The sequence below is a fragment of the Arvicola amphibius genome, chromosome 5 (assembly GCF_903992535.2).
Source record: "Arvicola amphibius chromosome 5, mArvAmp1.2, whole genome shotgun sequence".
NCBI classification, from domain to species: Eukaryota; Metazoa; Chordata; class Mammalia; order Rodentia; family Cricetidae; genus Arvicola; species Arvicola amphibius.
The window spans coordinates 27,171,116-27,189,732 of record NC_052051.1 but is presented as its reverse complement, the minus strand read 5'-3'; the positions used below and the strand labels follow the sequence as shown (position 1 = coordinate 27,189,732).

Below are 18,617 nucleotides of genomic sequence, written 5' to 3'. Positions count from 1 at the left end.
GGTGGATCTCTGAGTTTGAGGCCAACCTGCTCCACAAAGGGAGTTTCAAGACAGGCTAGAAACCCTGTATTTCTGGGGGGTGAGGGTGGATTCTCTCATCCCAGATGTGATTAGGTTTGTGTCAAACTGACAAAACCAATCGGCACATTTAACTACATGATTATGGGAGATTTCCTAACCTTACATAATGCAAGATAAAAACCACATTATTTAGTGGTTTTGTTTTAAGACAGGGTCTCACTCTGTAGACCAGGCCCACCCCAAACTCACAGAGATCCACCTGCCTCTGTCTCCTAGATGTGTGCCACCTCGCCACATTATTTAGCTGATTTTTGAAAAAGTGGTATTAATTTCTTTTAAGATTTTATTATGTATATAGTGTTCTGCCTGCATGCCAGAAGATGGCTCCCAATCCCATTATAGATGATTGTGAACCACCATGTGGTTGCTGACAATTGAACTCATGACCTCTGGAAGAGCACCCAGTATTCTTAACCTCTGAGCCATCACTCCAGTCCAGCGGTATAAATTTCTATAAATCAATAATGGATTTTGTGGTGTTCTTTTGCAAATGTAGATCACAGGATTGCTAGAGGAACTGGACAGTGTTGAGAGACATGGTTCAGAGACAAGTACTGAGACAAACTGCCCTTCAGGTGAAACTTTGGTCATTATTAATGCCACATACAAGTATGGTGGGGTTCTGAATTAAGTAGAGGTCCTCCCTAAAAGATTTCAGAGGCATGTGGTCCAAAGCCAGAAGGCATAGGCATGAAAAGGAGCCTGTACTACATGCTGGCTGCTTGAAGTCGGTTTGTATCTGTAACAGGAGGAGTGGGCTGCTTTTATTCTGTCCTGTCCGGCTAGCTTACACCCAAAATAATCACAAAGAAACTGTATTCATTTAAACACTGCCTGGCCCATTATCTCTAGCCTCTTATTGGCTAATTCTCACATCGTAATTTAACCCATTTTCATTAATCTGTGTATTGCCCCATAACTGTGGCTTACCAGCAAGATTCTAACCAGCGTCCATCTCAGGCAGGAGATCCATGGTACTCTGCCTGACTCTGCTCTTCTTCCCAGAATTCAGTTCTGTCTACTCCACCTATCTAAGTTCTGCCTGATCAAAAGGCCAAGGCAGTTTCTCTATTCAACCAATGAAAGCAACACATAAACAGAAGGAACTCCTACACCATGTCTCCATTTCTGGGCCAACTGGGGAAGGAGGCAAGATTCTGCCTTTTGTGACTTCCAAGTCATAACACAGCCCTATCATCTTCCTGTAGCTGATCCTGGAGGGAGGGAGGCTGCCGGAGTGTGGCCTGATCTGTGAGGCTACAGCTCCTGATCTAACAAGGACATACATTATCTGCAAAATGGGTGTGGGAATGTCCCCACTTCAAATAGGAACTACTTGTCCCGGTGTTGTGGCTCATGCCTGTAATTCTGTCATTCCGGATGCTGAAGTAAGAGCATTCCAGAGAGTTCCAGGCCTGTCTCAGAAAACAATAGATATGTAGGTAGGGAGGTAGATAGCTAAGTACGTAGGGCTGTTCCTTTTTTCCCTATTAGAGATACTTAGGTTAATGTGTACTAAACACCCAGTTATACTGCTGTAGGATTGTGAGTCACAGGCTGGTAGTTACAACCCTTCTCAGCCATGCATCTTTTCAACTTCAGCGAGGAGGCAAGTCCTTTATTGACCTTTAGACATCTTTACTTTTAAAATGGGAACAGCGGCATACCTGTAAGCAGTCTTGATGATTCAATCTTCCCTTCAGCAAATATTTATGAAGTGTGTACAATGAGCCAAGCGTTGGTCCAGATACTGAAGATAATACAGTAGACAAGGTACTTTCTTGGAGTCTATCTCACAGGGTGGAAAACACCAATACAGATAGATGTATCCATGTCAAGTATTTTGATGATCAGCACTAACAGGAATAAACCAAGGAACGTGACCCCAGCAAAGATGAGAGGGTCTGAGGGTTCTGTGTTAGTGTTCAGCAAACACAGTTCTCAGAGGGCAGGGAAGTAACTCTGTTGGTGTGGGCTTTAGGGAAGCAGAGCTTTGGGGTAACAAGAATCAAAATGCCCAGGTTTTAAAGAGGGGCTGAGTGGCATGAAGGACCAGCAAGGAGGCAGTGATCCTGGGAGCGGTTGGCACCTGAGCGTGTGCCTGGAGCTCTGCCAGGTAGGCTCTGCCTCTTTCACTTAAGTGTTTTCAGTGACATATCCAGACCTACTTAAAAAAGGAAATCCCTGTGGCAGATGAGTTAGACAGAAGGAAGAAAAACAGACGTGAAGACAAGTGACCCTTAGACCTCTAAAATAACCCAGGGTGGGGATTGGTAGAGACGATGGGACATGGTTAGATATAGAATTTTGAGTTGCGCCTGGCACAAAACTTGATGACTGGTGTGGTGTGATGTTCGTAGGGAAAAATCAAGGATAAGACTCCAAGAAGGACAAGGATGGAGTTCCCATTCCTCAGCAGGGAAAGACTATAGATAAAGATGAAGTAGTAGTCAGCAAAGCATAGACCTTTGCATAAAGAGCCTTAGTTCCAGGAAGGGTATGACCCAGAGATACCCAGGGTGGTAGTGTATTTAAACACTAGAAGACCAGGAAATGAGGATCATATGGACAAAGTCTAGACCCCCACCCCCTCTTTCTGTATCCTCCCTCCAGTTCCCCCTTTTTTCTGGGTAATGGAACCCTGATCCTCAGTACACTAAGGAAGTGCTACCGCTGAGCTATATCCAGCTCTTTTTATTTCTGTTATTTTGAGGCCCAGGGTCCACTAAATTGCCTGGTCGGCCTGCAACCTGCAACTTCCTGCTGTCAACCTTTTTAATAACTTCAGGCATGTCCTACTAGATCTATCTGCTCTTTGTTTTTTCTATAAAGATTTTATAATTGATAGGTAGGAAATTATTTTTAAAAGCATTTTATTTGCTTTTTGAATCTTCAAATCTATAGTACTCTTTTTGTTGTTGCTTTAAAGACTATAGATATTCATTCACACAGTATGAACACAGGTTGTGATATAGCAAAATGATCAAATTCTTGGACAACTTCAAAATATCTTTACAAAGTCAACATAACCCCTTACATTTCTTTTTTTAATTTTATTTATTTATTATGTATACAATATTCTGTCTACATGTATGCCTTCAGGCCAGAAGAGGGCACCAGACCTCATTCCAGATGGTTGTGAACCACCATGTGGTTGCTGGGAATTGAACTCAGGACCTTTGGAAGAGCAGGTAATGCTCTTAACTGCTGAGCCATCTCTCCAGCCCCCTAACCCCTTACATTTCTAAATTCCTATTTAATCTTTATCAGTTGCCAAGTTTTCAAACTGATTGACACACGTGTTGAAATTAAAAAGTAAATTCGGAATAAGTAGTCAACTATGTATCTCTTGGTTGCAGGCCGTTAGTAAAATCAGTGCCACCATATCAAAAACTATAAAAAGCTACATTCATGAAAATGTGTTTTCCCTTTTCCTGGTGGATTGAATCATTACTTAGTTTAGGATGTCATAAATACAAATTCATCTTTGAAACGGATTTCCTGGCTTCCACCATTTCTAATCATTTTTGTGAAGATCCAGATTTTAATAAGAGATCTCAAAGCATATGTAGACAGTTCATTTCCTTACATTCAGCCAAAGAACAAAAACTAAATACAAACTTGTTTTAAACGATACACTAGTTACAAAAGAGTATGCTTTTTTCTTTTCTTTTAAGGTAAAGCTTTTTGATGAGTATAACAAACCTTCAGAATATCTAAGGGTTCTCGCGTATTAGGGGAGTCAAAGGCCCCACAGAGGGAGTGGAGGGCTCCTATTTGGCCTGCAAATGGAGCTAGTTCCCTCAAGGACCCCTTCTGGCTGTCGCACTCCCTGTGTCCTCATCATTTGGACCACTGAGATGGGGCATGCCCGAGTTAGTCTGCAGACGACACCTGGCACCTAACGCAACTCAGCCTGAGAACCCAAACCAACCCCAAACCACAGCGTAAATGTGGCGAGACCCTTCAGATCAGTCCTGCCCGGAAAATGACCCGCAGCTTGAGCTTCTTCTGCCCTTCTCCAAGATGGCTGTTGTTGGCGCTGGGGATGCTGGGCGAGGACCGGAGGGGGAGGTGATGGGGGCGTGTTTGGAGGTGGGCGGAGTTGTGTGGAGACTTGCTCTGATTGGCCGCGGTAGCCGACCGGCCTCCGGCGCTGGTCCATAGCGGGCGCCGCGGCCTGGGGCTGGGGATGTGACCGGCAGTGGGCTCCCGGCTCCCGGCGGTGACGGCTGCGAGCGGCGGCGACTGCAGCCAGGGCGGCGTAGGCAGGCGGGCGAAGCCAGAGCACCGAGGACTGCCGGCCGACAGGGCCGCGGGATGAGGAAGCGGACAGAGCCCGTCACCTTGGAGCATGAGCGCTGCGCCGCCTCAGGCTCGTCCTCCTCCGGCTCGGCCGCCGCGGCGCTGGACGCCGACTGCCGCTTGAAGCAGAACCTGCGTTTGGCGGGCAAGGGGACGACAGAGCCGAGCAACGGAGCCGACGCGGGCATGAAGCGGGCGCTGGGCAGGTGAGACGCGGCGCGGGTACTCATGGGCCCCTCACCTGGCGGGCAGGTAGTCCCAGGCCCCCACCTTGAGTGATCTGCTGTGGGATCCTCACAGCATCCCATCCTCCCGGCGTCCTCTTCGACCCTTCTTCAGACTTCCTCCTCTGGTCTGGCCCGCAGGGGTCTTCCAGCCCCATTCTTTCTTCCAGGCACCTGTCTCTGAATTGCTGCTTCCACCCTCGCTTCCCTGCTGTCCACCCCTACCCTACGGGCTTCTCACTAACCCAGCCAACATTCTGACATCGAGACCCTTAGCTTAACCCGCAGGGATACTTAGGGACTGGGTCAGTAGTAGTCAGGAGTCCAGTAGTCCTGACTGGCCCTGGAAGAGTCTCCTGAGGAGTTAGGAAGGCCATGTGTAAGAAGAGGGCCGCGCAGGGAGGACAGCAGACCCCGCAAGTGTTATTAGCCACTTCACTTGCTTTGCCTTGACCTCAAACGGAGCTCAGTAGCAGCGATCCCTTGTCTGGAAATTTACGGATGCTTGGTCCTTCCCTTCAGTTGATCATCCCGGGTAACTATTTCAGAGCAGCGTTCGCCAACCCTCCTTCGAGGGTTAGGCCGTTTTGTAGTGTCTAAGGGAAAGGACGGATGCATTCATCCTAGGCTGTAGGAGAGAACCGGTGGTTGCCTGTGCAGGTGGCTGCAGGCACTTGAAACCTGCACAGGAATTGTCACTGAGAATCACTTTGTATGGTTCTGAAGTCTTCTGGGGTTGGTCGATTAGTTAGTTTTGTATCCTCCCTTTGGGATGGAGAAGAGTACAGTTATGTAAAGCTGATTTCAAAATTGAAATAGCATATTTCATAGGGATAGGTTTCTTTCCCTCTATGGTGGTTTCTTAATCTGACAATTTGCCAATTTGTAGATTATCTTTCTTGACAGTTCTGAAGTCTTGATAATTCATGACCAGAGATGTTGCTTTGCAATACTCCCGAGATAGGAATTGTGGCAGTCATTTCTTTTTAACGTCAGTTGAACGTTCCTTACGTATATGTAAAACATTTACCTAAACAGAAAGAAAACCAGAGCTTGAAACTCTGTGGTAAAAGATCATGAACTCAAACATAGCAATGTCTTAAATCAGTGATTCTCAGTATTGTGGAAGGGCCAGAACTGACTGATTTTGTTTTGTGTGTGGGTAAAATTAACAAGCAAGGGGGGGGGGGGAGATTGCCTACCTGGTGAAGGTTCCTGCTCAGGCCTAATGACCTAAGATCTATCCTTAGAACTCGATGGTGGAAGGAGAGAACTGTCTCCTGAAAGTTGGCCTTTGACCTCCTTGCAGTCTACCTACATACATGTACAGAAAATAAATGTATTACATGTAATTAAAAATTAACTAGCAGGTGATCTTTTGTAAAACTGATATACTCTATATTTTCTTTTAAGTTTACCTGCATTCAAAAATTCTTGATAGTTCAAATAAATACATTTTTATTTATATGCTTTTCATATAACTTAGATAACTTAGAAGTTCTTCCTTTGAGAAAAAATCAAATTGCTATGCACAGTAATGTTCAAGGGGCGGGACTTCTGCCCTGATACCTTCCTTGTATTAAAAGGACCTGATTAATACTGTGAGACAGAGACACATTCAAATGGTGCCCACATCCTCTGAATGAACAGAGGCTTTAGGAGAATAAAGCATAAGGAAGGAAGGCCAGATTGGAGTATTTCTCCATAGCTTTCTTTCTGGTTGCCTTTACAAGACTTTCTGGTGCTTCTTCACCCAGCCCAGCCTTGCCCAGCCCTGTTTACCTTATCACTTACCTGACCTTGCAGACGTGTGGACTTGCTTTACCTGTCTCCTCCCCCTACAAGAATGGAGCTGCAATTAGAGCAGGTTCTTTCCACCTCTGTATTCCAGTGCCTGCCAAATGGTAGGTGGTTAAAAAAAAAAATACTTGTTGAATGAATGAGTATCCATGGAATAAATTCCTAGAAGTGGAATTACTGGGCCAAAGGATGTGTCTATAACTGACTGGTAAAGCCAAAGCGTGCACTGAAGAATTAGTACTGATTGTGACCTCCGCCATTTTAAGTTGCCTGCACTTAAAACAGTGTAATTACCGCATTTTGACCTTGCCTGTTTGTTTGAATTCCACGACAGTGAGGCAAACATAACGGTTCATTGTGTCTGCCACACACACTCTAAACTTTCACTGTTTAGCGGTACTGAATCATCTTACCTCTCTGCAGTTTTTTTTTCGGGGTGGGGGTTAGACTATTTTTGAGCAAATTTGATTGATTGGTTGGTTGGTTGGTTCATTTTCTGAGACAAGGTTTCTCTGTGTAGCCCTGGCCATCTTGGAACTCGCTCTGTGGACCAGGCTGGCCTTAAATGTAGAGATCCGCCTGCCTCTGCCTCCCGAGTGCTGGGATTAAAGCGTGCGCCACCACCACCCAGTTTGTAAGTTTTATTTTTAAGTACTTTAGGATAACCCAAACAAAAAAATTTATTTGAAACGATGTAGTAGTGATAGTACCATATGTCAACTATGTATAATGTCCAGTCTGCACTCAAATTCCTAAATTCTCAGACATGTCCTCTTGATTATTGTATCTTAAAATTGTTTTTTCTTTGCTCCCTACCTATCTACTTCTTTTAGAAAAATTCTATACATTCTTTTATATTTTATTTTGTGTGTGTATGGTATGTGTATGTGGAAGTGCATGTAAAGATAAGAAGACAAATTCATGGAATCTGTTTTCTCCTTCTCCCTTTCTGTGGGTTCTCGAGTCTAACTCAGTTCTCCAGGCTCAAATGACGAGTGCCTTTACTGCATGAGTCATCTTCCTGGCCTCTTCTATACATTTTCATTCTAATTAGTTGATTTTGTTGTTGAAAATAGAATCCTTTATCATAGCATGTATTCTTATTGTATTAGTCATAACTAGTAACATTGTTTCTGATAGGTTTTTTTTTTTTTTTTTTTTTTTTTTTTTTACAATTGATTCACTTTGTTTTCTGAGTTTTTGCATGGTGGCTGCAAGTAGTAAGAATTTTGTCCCTTGTCTTCCAATATTTATGTCACCTGTTTCTTTATCTTTTCTAATGCATGGTATTTCTAGACAGAAAGCCAAGTACTGTTGATAATACTAGACATTTTTGACTAGTTCGTGACTTTACAGACAGCCAAGTGCTATGAATGATACTTTAATTAGTTTATGACTTTACTGATAGCCAAGTACTGTGGAGACCCTGGGCACCTTGATTAGTTCATAACTTTACTGACATCCAAGTACTATGGGTGATACCAAGCACCTTCATGACTATACTGATGTTTTTGGTGTTTTTTGCCATTAAGTGTCATGCTAGTTATTTTGGTAAGAGGTTATTGGTGATGTTTTTTAATTTAAAAAAATGATAGCTGGAATTTTTTTCTTTTTTTCTTTCTTTTCTTTTCTTTCTTTCTTTCTTTGGTTTTTCGAAACAGGATTTCTCTGTTGCTTTGGAGCCTGTCCTGGAACTCACTCTGTAGACCAGGCTGGCCTCAAACTCACAGAGATCCGCCTGCCTCTGCCTCCCGAGTGCTGGGATTAGAGGCGTGTGCCATCACCACCCGGCAGGTGGATAGATTTTTTTAAGTGCCATTTTAGCATTTGTGGCAGGTTCATAGTGCTTTTCTTTTTACTATAACAGGTGATAGATTCTTTTAAATTATAGAATCATTGCATTTTGGGGATAAGTATTAGAAAGTATGTTGATATTTAGAAATTGTACATCATTATTCATAAGGCTTATCTATAATTTCCTTATTTTTTGCAGTACTGGGATAATGGACAGTTTTTAAAAGAAAAAAAAAAGATTTATTGTATTTTTAATTACATGAGTGCAGGTGCCCAGGCCAGAGGCGTGGGATCCCCAAGAGCTGGAGTTATAGGCGGTTGTGAGCAACCTGACAAGGTGCTGGGAACTGATCAGGTCCTCTGAAAGATCTGTACATGCTTTTAACACTGAACCATCTCTCCAGCCCCCCACACTTCTTTTTTTATTGCTGTCTCTATCAGTTGTTTCAGCGTTGTCTATAGCTTATTTAAAAGTTTTTTTTTTCTGGCCAGGCGTGGTGGCCTATAGGGGTTGAGGCTGAGGAAGGTGCTTGAGCCCAGGAGTTTTGGGTCAGCCTGGGCGGCAGGGGACTGGGAACAGGGCTATCTCTTCCTCTAAGTCAGTTTAAACTACTTTGTGTCGGAGTTTTAAGTAGCTCAGGCTGTTCTCTAATGCTATATATAACCAAGGATGACCTTGAATTCTTGGTTCTCCTGCCTCAGCCTTCAAGTGCTGGGACTACAGGCCTCTGCCACCAGACCTGGCTCAATTTAAAATACTCTGAAAATTGTCTGTTCCTTTAAGATCTGTAGAATTGCCATGTAAAATTGCCTAAGTATGGAGCTCTTTCAGCGTACAGAGCTCACCTGTTGCGAACTGTTCTAGGCCATCAGTGTTAGACTCTGCTACTGTCTGGATTCACTTCTGCTGACTACATGTTCACGGAAAATCATTAAATCATCTACTTAATTTAGCTTCCCCTGCCTCTTTCTATCTGAGGCTATTTTCCTCAAATTATTAAATGCTTCCTGCCCTCCCCCTTGATTTAGACTAAATAATGATATATTTAATACAGATGTACACTGGAATTTGAGAAAATGCCCCCAAGACAATACTTGCTTTTTATCATAGGAGGGCTGAAGGATGCCGAGGGTCACTAGAAGTTCTGGTGAAGGGTGCAGTAGCCATTGTGCCCTGTCTATTGGTTTTGTTTGTTTGTGTGGGTTTTGTGCTTTGTACATGGTATCATCAGCTTTAAAAATCAAAATCAAAACCCAGAAAAAAAAAAACAAGAAAAACAAAACAACAACGACAAAAACCCCACTGTAGCTAATTTAGATGGAAACAGTTTTTGAAATCAAAAGCCCCCATTTTGTTGTTTTAAGTTCTGGGTGGGTGAAAGGGTGGTTTTTAAAGGTAAATATCGATATAATTAATATAGGAACTCTGTAGTCTCTAGGAAGAGGAATGATATTAATTTGCTTTGTCTGATGAGCAGAGATACAGGGCAGATGAGGGATTTTGTAGGAGTTTCACTTTTTTTCTTGTAGCGCTGGGATTCTTGAAAGTGTTCATGAAAGGTTCAAGTGGTCTAACATAGACCCTGAGAAGGATGCATGAAATGTACAGGAATGATCTTTCTTCTTCTCCCAGCCTTTAGATCAAATCCAGAGATGGACAGAGACCAATGAGCTGCATGGGAGGTTTCCTAGTCAGATCCCTGTTCATGTAAATACCAAAGAACACAGTCAACACCCTTCATTTTTCCTTGGTCCAGAGAAGGGCCCTCATCCAAGAAGCTGTTGACTTTACTGTAGCCCAGAAAGGCAGGTGGCTGCGGCCACTGTCCATGTTGTTCACCTTTAGCCCTTTCAAGGTTAACCCGAAGCTCACACTTCGTGCATCCCGGTGTCTGTCTTTTCATGCTTAGTTTCAGAGCCAGCTTTTAATCTTCTGTTTTTTTTCTACTGCACCTGAAACAACAGAATTGCCCCAGTGGTTACAATGTAGCAAGTTGGCTTTGTCTGGTGTGCTTAATCAGGACCTTGGTTGGATCAGCCTTTTCCCATTGTGCCCTGCCTTGTCATGGTTGTTCTATATAGCCTGACACCAAATGTTATTAGGACTGCGTTTTTTATTTTTGTTTGATTCAAAGTTCCTTTCAACTCACAATTACTACTCCTACCCAAGGCAGCTTTCTGTGGTAGGTAACTCTGACAGGTCTGAAAGGATTAGTATGGACCAAGACATCCCAAGACCAAGTTTGTAGCACAAAGGAGATGTATTTGCCCCAGAGGGACAAAGGGCAGGGGATAGAGAACAAGGGAGAAGGGGAAAGGAGCAAGGGGAAGGGGTGTTTGTCCTAGAGGGACAAAGGACTGCCTCTGCATAGAAAGGAGACAGATGTGGTCCATAGGCAAATGGCAGATTATAAAGGTTAAAGTGGGGAACCAGTTTTAGCATGAGTTGGTTTGTTTTGATTGGGCATGTCAATTAGGGCAGCAAAAAGAGGGCTTTTGATTGCTGGACTTCAGTACTTTAATAGCTGGACCTTAGTAGTCAGCCTCAGGGGGAGGAAGTGGCCAAATAAGGGAATAGACCTTGGTGGCTAGCTTTAGGAATGTGATATAATGGTTTTTAGCAAGTCAGAGGGACTAGGGGAATGGCAAGGCCTGCCACAGCCATTTTTGTGGCCTACTAGAGTCCTCCAAGGTCTACTTTGTGGAGATGACTTTGGGCAAACTGAAAGTTCTTGGCATGCTCATGGAGGCTGCCTTAGAAAAAGTCATGAAATTTTTTAAAAGTTTAAAAGTGACTGGGTGGGGAGAGCAGTAGGATGGGTCAGTGGGTAAAGGTGCTTGTTGCACAAGTCTGGTGACCTACGTTTGATCCCTCAAACCCATGTATTGACAGAAGGAGAGAACACTACAAAGCTGTCCTCTGACTTTAACATGCATGCCATGGCAAGCACACCCCATACAATTGGGCATGCATGTGTGCGCATACATTTTTAATACTTAAAGTCAAGGAAGATAGTCATTTTATCAGGTCTCTGCTAATAAAACTGGGATCCTGTTTCAGTTTCCTGATATTCCTCCCAAGAGAACATTTGCATTTTGAATAAAATATGCAGAAGACTGTGTAATGACAGTTGAGACAAGCTTCAGGTCAGTGCTCTTTGTCTACAGTTGCTACCATAAAACTTAGGTTTCAGTGGGTTTGTGCTTTCTGAGTGACTCTGTCAGCACAGCAAGTGACTTGTTCCATCCTATGTTGTGATGGGCTCGTGGAATTACAGAACAGAGCGGCCAGCCAGCATAGAGAAGATGATAGCCAGAGTGCCGGGACTAAACTGTCCATTAACTAAAGGACCTGCCATTTGCGTTTAGTCTCCCCTGGACTAAAGTCCGTATTTTATAGGATGCTGCATAGTGACCTGAGTTTCAAGTGAGTCTTCTCAGAATCCGTGGCGTGGCGTGGCATGAGCTACTTAACTTTCTGAGTCTGTTGTTTTCATCTGTAATGTGGGGATAAGAATGTCTCCCAGTTGGATTGTGGTGAAGCCCAGGTGTGTGGGAAATTCCTGGCACCTGGTGAACATCAGTCAGTAGCATCTTCTGGTGCGACCATCCCATTGTTATTGCTAATGTTATAAGCTAAAGGGACTGAGAAAGCTGTTAGCTTGTGTCAAGAATTTATTCCTACTTTCCATTCCTGTCCCCAGACTATAACCTAATCTAGCATTTCATGGTTGTGCATTTAGTATTTCTTTTTATAGCATATATTTATTTGTGGTTTTGTGGCGGCGGGTTGCCCTCAAATACTATGTGGAGGTCAGAATAACTTGCAGGAATCTGTTGTGGAATATTGTTTTCACTAGGTAAAGATGTATTACATTTGTTTATGCTGCAGAGTATTTAACTATATAAAGGTGTGGTACATTTGTTTATGCTGCATTTGTTTAATGATGTAAGGATGTGTTTTTAAATTTGTAGAGATGAGTTGCATTAGTTTCACCTTGCCTGCCTAAGGTACCTATAGGATAGTAACAGTGGGTGCTTGAGACTTTACTGTCTGTAGCACTCCTGCTTTCGTAGTGTTGTGGGCTTTTACCAGCGATCATAAATTGGAGTCTTTTACCTCAGTTCTTCCACAGTTGGAGACTCACTGGTAGCTCTACAGTTCTGGGATCTTTCTGGTGGCCCCGCCCTTGTAGCTTTGCTGAGCATTTGCGCTTGTGCTATTTCTTTCTTTTCTTTCTTTTTTTTTTCAAGACAGAGTTTCTCTGTTGCTTTGGAGCCTCTTCTAGAACTAGCTCTTGTAGACCAGGCTGGCCTCGAACTCACAGAGATCCGCCTGCCTCTGCCTCCCAAGTGCTGGGATTACCGCCTAGCTCCTCGTGCTATTTCTGTGGTGGCTTTGCCTCATGATGTCTCTGTCTAGTCTCCTTGGCTGTTGACAGCTCTCACAATGTTCTAGAGCATGGACAAAACTGAGCTAAAGTCTTTGAACTTTATAAACGAGTGATCTTTGCTCTGATTTCCCATATAGTTCCTCATTTGTGCCTGAAATCTCACAAGGATGGTCTTTGCTCTGATTTTAAGCATTATAGCGTCACACTTTGAGATTGCACAAGGATGACTTTTACTCTGATTTCCAAGATAGTTCCTCATTTTTATCTGCCCTGGTTAGTTCTGTCAGCTTGAGTTGATTGTTAAACCTAGAGTCATCTGAGAAAGAAGTCTTAAATGGGGGATTGCCCGGGTCGGATTGACATTTTGGCATATCTGTGGGGAATTGCCTTGATTGTTAATTGATGTAGGAGGGCCCAGTCCACTGTAGGTGGCACCATTCCCTGGATAGGTGGTCTTATTCTATATCAGAAAACTAGCTAAACATGAAGCTACAAGTGAGCCAGCCAGTAAGCTCTCCTCCATGGTTTCTTATTCAAGTTCTTGCTAGTTCCTGCCCTGACTTTTTCAATGATGAACTGTAGCTTAAAAGCTGAAATAAACTCTGTCCTTCCCTAAGTTGCTTTTGGTGAGAGAGAGAGAGAGAGAGAGAGAGAGAGAGAGAGAGAGAGAGAGAGAGAGAGAGAGAGAGAGAGAGAGAGAGAGAGTTGTTTTTGTTTTGTTTTCCGAGACAAAATTTTATGTAACAGCCCTAATTGTCCTTGAACTAACTCAGGCTCAGGTCATCATTCTTGCAGAGCAAGCACTCCTACACCATTGTGCCACCTCTCCAGCCTCTTAGTCTGTTTTTACAGCTATAACAGAAGACCACAGATTGGGAAGACTATGAACAAATAGGAGTTTATTTGGCCCATGGTTGTAGAATGTGAGAATTCTAAGATGAAGGATCATATCTGGTAAGGGCCTTCATGCTGTGTTATATATAACATGCTAGAAGGCACCATAAGAAAGAGAACTCAGGAAGTAGAATAGCTTCAAGGAAGAAATCACATGCCAGACCCTGTCACCTTTATTACAAAGCTACTTGATTTTTAAGCCACTTTGTTCAGTCAGTTTGTTAAGATGAAGGTAGAGGACTGGGCTATGGCTTAGTGGTAGAGCACTTAGCATTTCCAGGCCCTGGGTTTGATTCACAGTGCTGTAAAAAGAGAGAGATGGAGATAGAGGAAGTCTGTCAGTTGAGAAATATAAGCAGAGCCAGGAGTGTTTTGATCTTTTTGTTGTTGTTTTGTTTTTAGACAGGGTCTCTCTGTGTAGCCCTGGCTGTCCTGGAATTTGCTCTGTAGACCAGGGTGGCCTTGAACTCAGAGATCTCCCCCCCCCCCCCACCTGCCTCTGCCTCACGAGTGCTGGGGTTAAAGGCATGGTTTAGAAGTGGTTTTGCACTTTAAAGTGAAGGAAAAAAAGTTAAATTGTCTTCAGCTGTTATCTGACTAATGGAAGTTATCTGACTAATTGGATATATCGACTGGCTGCTCATAATGGAAAGGTAAAAACGTAGAATTGATGCCAATTATTTTGCAGAGAAGATGACCCTAGAAAAGGTCAAGATGTTGATCTTGCTTTTTCATTGCTTTTAATAATGTGTTTAGCAGATACACTATGCCCTTTCATCTTTGACCTGTGCCATTCTTGATCATGGAATAGCCACAAAGCTTTGCCTAAAAATAACGCCAGTGTCAGGTACCTATACATTATTGTATTCATCAGTCACTAAGCTTTCCCAGGAACTATGAAAGCAAGTGGTAATGTGATGAGAGGATTCTTGCCCCTAGGGAATCTTGTTTTTCAGCTTTTATGAATGGCAGCCATCAAGTCTTACACTCAAATGTTTTGATCAGTGCTATGGCTCAGAGAGAATACAAGAGTGACTGGAGACCGTCTGTCTGCTCTCACATTCATATTTTTCTTTCGGAGTTTTGTTGTATAGCCCAAACTGACCTTAAACTTGCCTTCTGTGGTGGTTTCGGGGAAGAAAAAGTAAAAGGCCCCCTAAAGGCACTACTAGGAGGTGTGGCTTTGCTGGCGTAGTATGTAAAGCCTTGTTGGAGGAAATGTATCACTGTGGAGGCAGGCTTTGAGGGCTCATAGATGCTTAAGCCATGCCCAGTGTTTCAAACCACTTCTTGTTGCCAAGTGTCAAGATGTAAGAATTCTCACTTGCTTCCTGCCTTTATAAAAGTTGCCATGGTCATGGTGTCTCTTCACAGCAATAGAAACCCAAAGATGACTTTCTTCTGCCTCAGCTTCCTGAGTAAGTAGGCATTTATTCATCACTGTTTGATTTCCTGATGACCTTCCTTCCTTTTTTTCTATTTTGAGATAGGATCTTTTGTAGCCAAATTACTGATCTTCCTGACTTTACCTCCCAAGTACTGGGATTATAGGTATGCACTGTAGACCAAGCTGGCCTCAAACTCAGAGTTTGTCTCTGCCTTCTGAGTTATGGGATTGAAGGTGTGTGCCACCACTGTCAGGCATTTCATCTTTCTTAAAGACCAATTTATTGCAATATGTTTTATGTGCTGATTTATGTTAACAGCATCCCGTCATTTGACCTCTCACTTCATGCAAATGCTATAATGCAAGGAACATCACTGACCAGCTACGCAGTCGAGAAATAGAAGAGGAAGTCTCGCAGTTAGGGACACAAGGCACTCTGACAAAGTATGTCACGTCAGGACCCTGAGGAATAACCAAGAAGACCACCATTATAGAACACCTAATATCTAGCTTAAGATTCCAGAAGAGCCTCTTAAGCCAGTGTGGGCAATGTAGAAGCTTGCCAGTGCCTCCCAAAGGCCTCAGGAGAAAACTGAAAATTCTGTGGGGCCCAGGGAAGGAGTCTAGGTGTGAGCTTACCCAGGAGATGCCATCGCTATGGTGAGAGGCTGTCTCAGGGGCTATCATTCTCTCTCAGCTCCTTACTTTGTATCTGATTCCAAAGTAATAAAGATCCTGTAGTGAGAATGAAGCAGAGAAGGAAATGGGGAAGTGAAATTCTCCAGAGTTTTAACTGTGTGGTGTGTATGTGTGTTGAAAGTGGGATTTGTACTCATTTGTTTAACAGATAGCTTTCACTTAGCCTTCCTTGAAGGCTAGATAATTCAACTAAAACATGGCATAAGAATGGGTTAGTCTCAGTCTCTACAGAGTTTAACAGTCTTGTGAAGAAGAAGCACAGCCAAAAAAAGGTTACATGCACATAAATACCAAGTAAAATTTCAACAGTGTGGGTGAAGTACTGTGGAAAAACAGAAACAAAAAGCCAAGAACAAGAGAGGAAACATGGCCAGGTATGAAGCCTTGAAAATGAGCCCCACCTCTGATAATCTTTAATTTTGTTATCACCAGAACCCCTCCCTGTCCTCTTTCTGCCACTAAACACAAAGCAGACCTTTCCATAGTGGGATACTCAGCTGTTCAACTCTGCCAACAAATTCCTCATGATTTTTGTTTTCCTCTTTGAAAACAAAGAGGCATTAGAGGTGGTTGTTGCATGTTTCATTAAGGTCTTGACGTTTTCAGCGGGAGTAGTGTAATTGCACCTACATTTTATTGTATTGTGTTGGGATAAGATTTTGAACATTGTTAAGATTTCCTCCAAGCTAGGTGTAGTTATGCCCTTAATCCCGGCACTCAGGAGACAGAGGCAGACAAATCTCTGTGAGTTAGAGGCCAGCCTGGTCTGCAAAGCGTGTTCCAGGACAGGCAGAGCTGTTACATAGAAAACCGCCAGCTCTCAAATAACAGCATAGAGACTTCTTATTAATTATGAAAGCTTTGCCTTAGCTTAGGCTTGTCCCATTGCTCTTATAACTTAAATTAACCCATTTATTTTATTCTATGTGCTGTTACTGTGGCTTGCAGCTTGTGGCTTTTACCTCTTCTACATGTCCTGCTTTCTCTGAGTCCAGAAGGCAACTCCCCTTCTCTAAGTCCTCTCTGCCCTCAGAAGTCCCACCTAACCTTTTCCTGCCCAGCTATTGGCCATTCAGCTCTTTGTTAAACCAATTACAATGATACATCTTCACAGTATAAAGGAGTATTCTGCAACAAAACTCTGTCTCAAAAAACAAATTTCTATGTAAAAAAAATTTAATTCAGCTACTAGTGTTGGGAAATTAATCTTTACTAATGGGCTTATACTTTAGTTTCTAAGAAAATATCTTATGATAAGATCAAAAAGAAAACACTGCAGCTCTTTCGATGATGCAGTAATAGAATTGTAGTAGTTACTTTTCTTGTGCTGTGAGAGAACATTAGAAGAACAGCTTCGGGAAAGGGGATGTTTTTTGGCTCAGTTTTCAGAGGGTATGATCTACTATGGCAGGGAAAGTGTGGTGGCCAGAGCTGCTGATCGCTCGTGTGGCAGCTGTTTTACTGTAGCTGGATAGAAGCCTTTTCCTCATATCCCATCCAAGCCCCCAGCCCGTGGGCTAGTCCCATATTCACGTTAGGTCTGTCTTCCTCGGTTAATCTTCTCTAAAACGTTCTCACAGATACTCAGAGGTAAATGCTTCAATTTCTTTGGAGGTCCTAAATTTGACACTGAGCGTTAATTATCACGAGTTCACTCCTTGTCAATTTTCAAACACATTACTCAGATCTGCAATACTTTCCCCCTACCTTCGCGTTCCCATTCATCCCTCTCAAAAACGCACTCCTGTCTAGCTCAAGATTTATCTAATTTCAAGAATATCTTCAAACATATTCAGAAGTTTAAGTTCAAAGTCTCCTCTTTGAATTGATACTTTGACTCAAAGCATTCTCTTGAGCCACTGTAAATATTTTAAAAATGTTACATACTTCCAATATACAGTAGCACAGAGTACACATTCCCATTCTAAAAGGGAGAAGACACAGCAAAAACATTATCAGACCTAGCCAAGACCAAAGCCCAGATGGAAAACACAAATTTTTATAGTTCCAGGTTCAGCATTTAGGGCTCATGGTACCATCATGTGGTGTCCACACGACCCTCCAGCTCTATTACCTGCGAGATGCATTGCATCTGTCGTGAGTTTACTCCACTTAGTAATCATCCTAGCATCTGCAACACCCTGGAGTCTATCTATTGCTGCTTGGGCTTCACATTCATAGCTTTACAAATACCTACTCAGGAGCTCCAGTCATGGAATCCCACCCTGCCATACACTGACTGAACCTTGATTCAAGGTTATCATTATCCTACAACACTTGTATTTTTCATGCCTTCAAGTGGCTTGAGATGTAGCTTAGCTACTTTGAACCATAGCTTCCCTCCCTTCCTTTCTTCCTTCCTTTGTTTCTCTCCCACTCTTTCTCTCTTTCCTCTCTCTCTCCCCCAGCCCCTCTGCTCATGGTGTTTTGCCTGCATGTGTGTATGTGTGAGGATGTCAGATCCTCTGGAATTAGAGTTGCAGAGAGTTGTGAGCTACTGTGTGAGTGCTGGGAATTGAACCTGGGTCCTCTAGAAGAGCAGCCAGTGCTCTTAACTGATGAGCCATGTCTCCAGCTCCAGGAAAGCATTCTTCTAAGGTATCCTGCTGCGATAGGGTGTCCTGGGAGCTCTGTCTTCTCAGGCATTCTCATCCAGGCATTCTTCCTTCAGATTAATTGCATTTTATGCCCTGGAGCTTTTGATAGATTGGGGTCTTGGCTTCATGACATCTTTTCTGTTGTCCCAGTTCTGAGTGTGAGCTCTCTTTAATTGAACCAGAATGTCAGTTACAATGACTTTGTCTTCAGCTACTTTGTCTGAACTTTAAAATTTGCTCAATATCCTCTGTTCACAAAACTGTATGTTTTTCACATCTTTTTGCTCCACTTATGCAATCTCACTGTAAAGTCTAAGAACAGAGATCAGTAACCATGGTTTAGACTGAGTACAATCTTGAAATTACCTCCATAAAACAAACTATTACCGCCGGGCAGTGGTGGCATGCACCTTTAATCCCAGCACTTGGGAGGCAGAGGCAG

At 43.1% G+C, this 18,617-nt stretch overlaps 1 protein-coding gene across 1 annotated transcript in view; it reads left to right on the top strand.

Annotated features, from left to right (window-relative positions):
- Positions 1–4,239: 4,239 nt before the first annotated feature.
- Abhd12 (abhydrolase domain containing 12, lysophospholipase) overlaps positions 4,240–18,617 on the top strand; it is a 64,302-nt gene continuing 49,924 nt past the window's right edge. Inside the window, exon 1 of the mRNA XM_038330397.1 lies at positions 4,240–4,592. Within this exon, the coding sequence (XP_038186325.1) occupies positions 4,402–4,592 (191 nt within the window). The 5' untranslated portion in view covers positions 4,240–4,401. The remainder of the gene's footprint in view (positions 4,593–18,617) is intronic.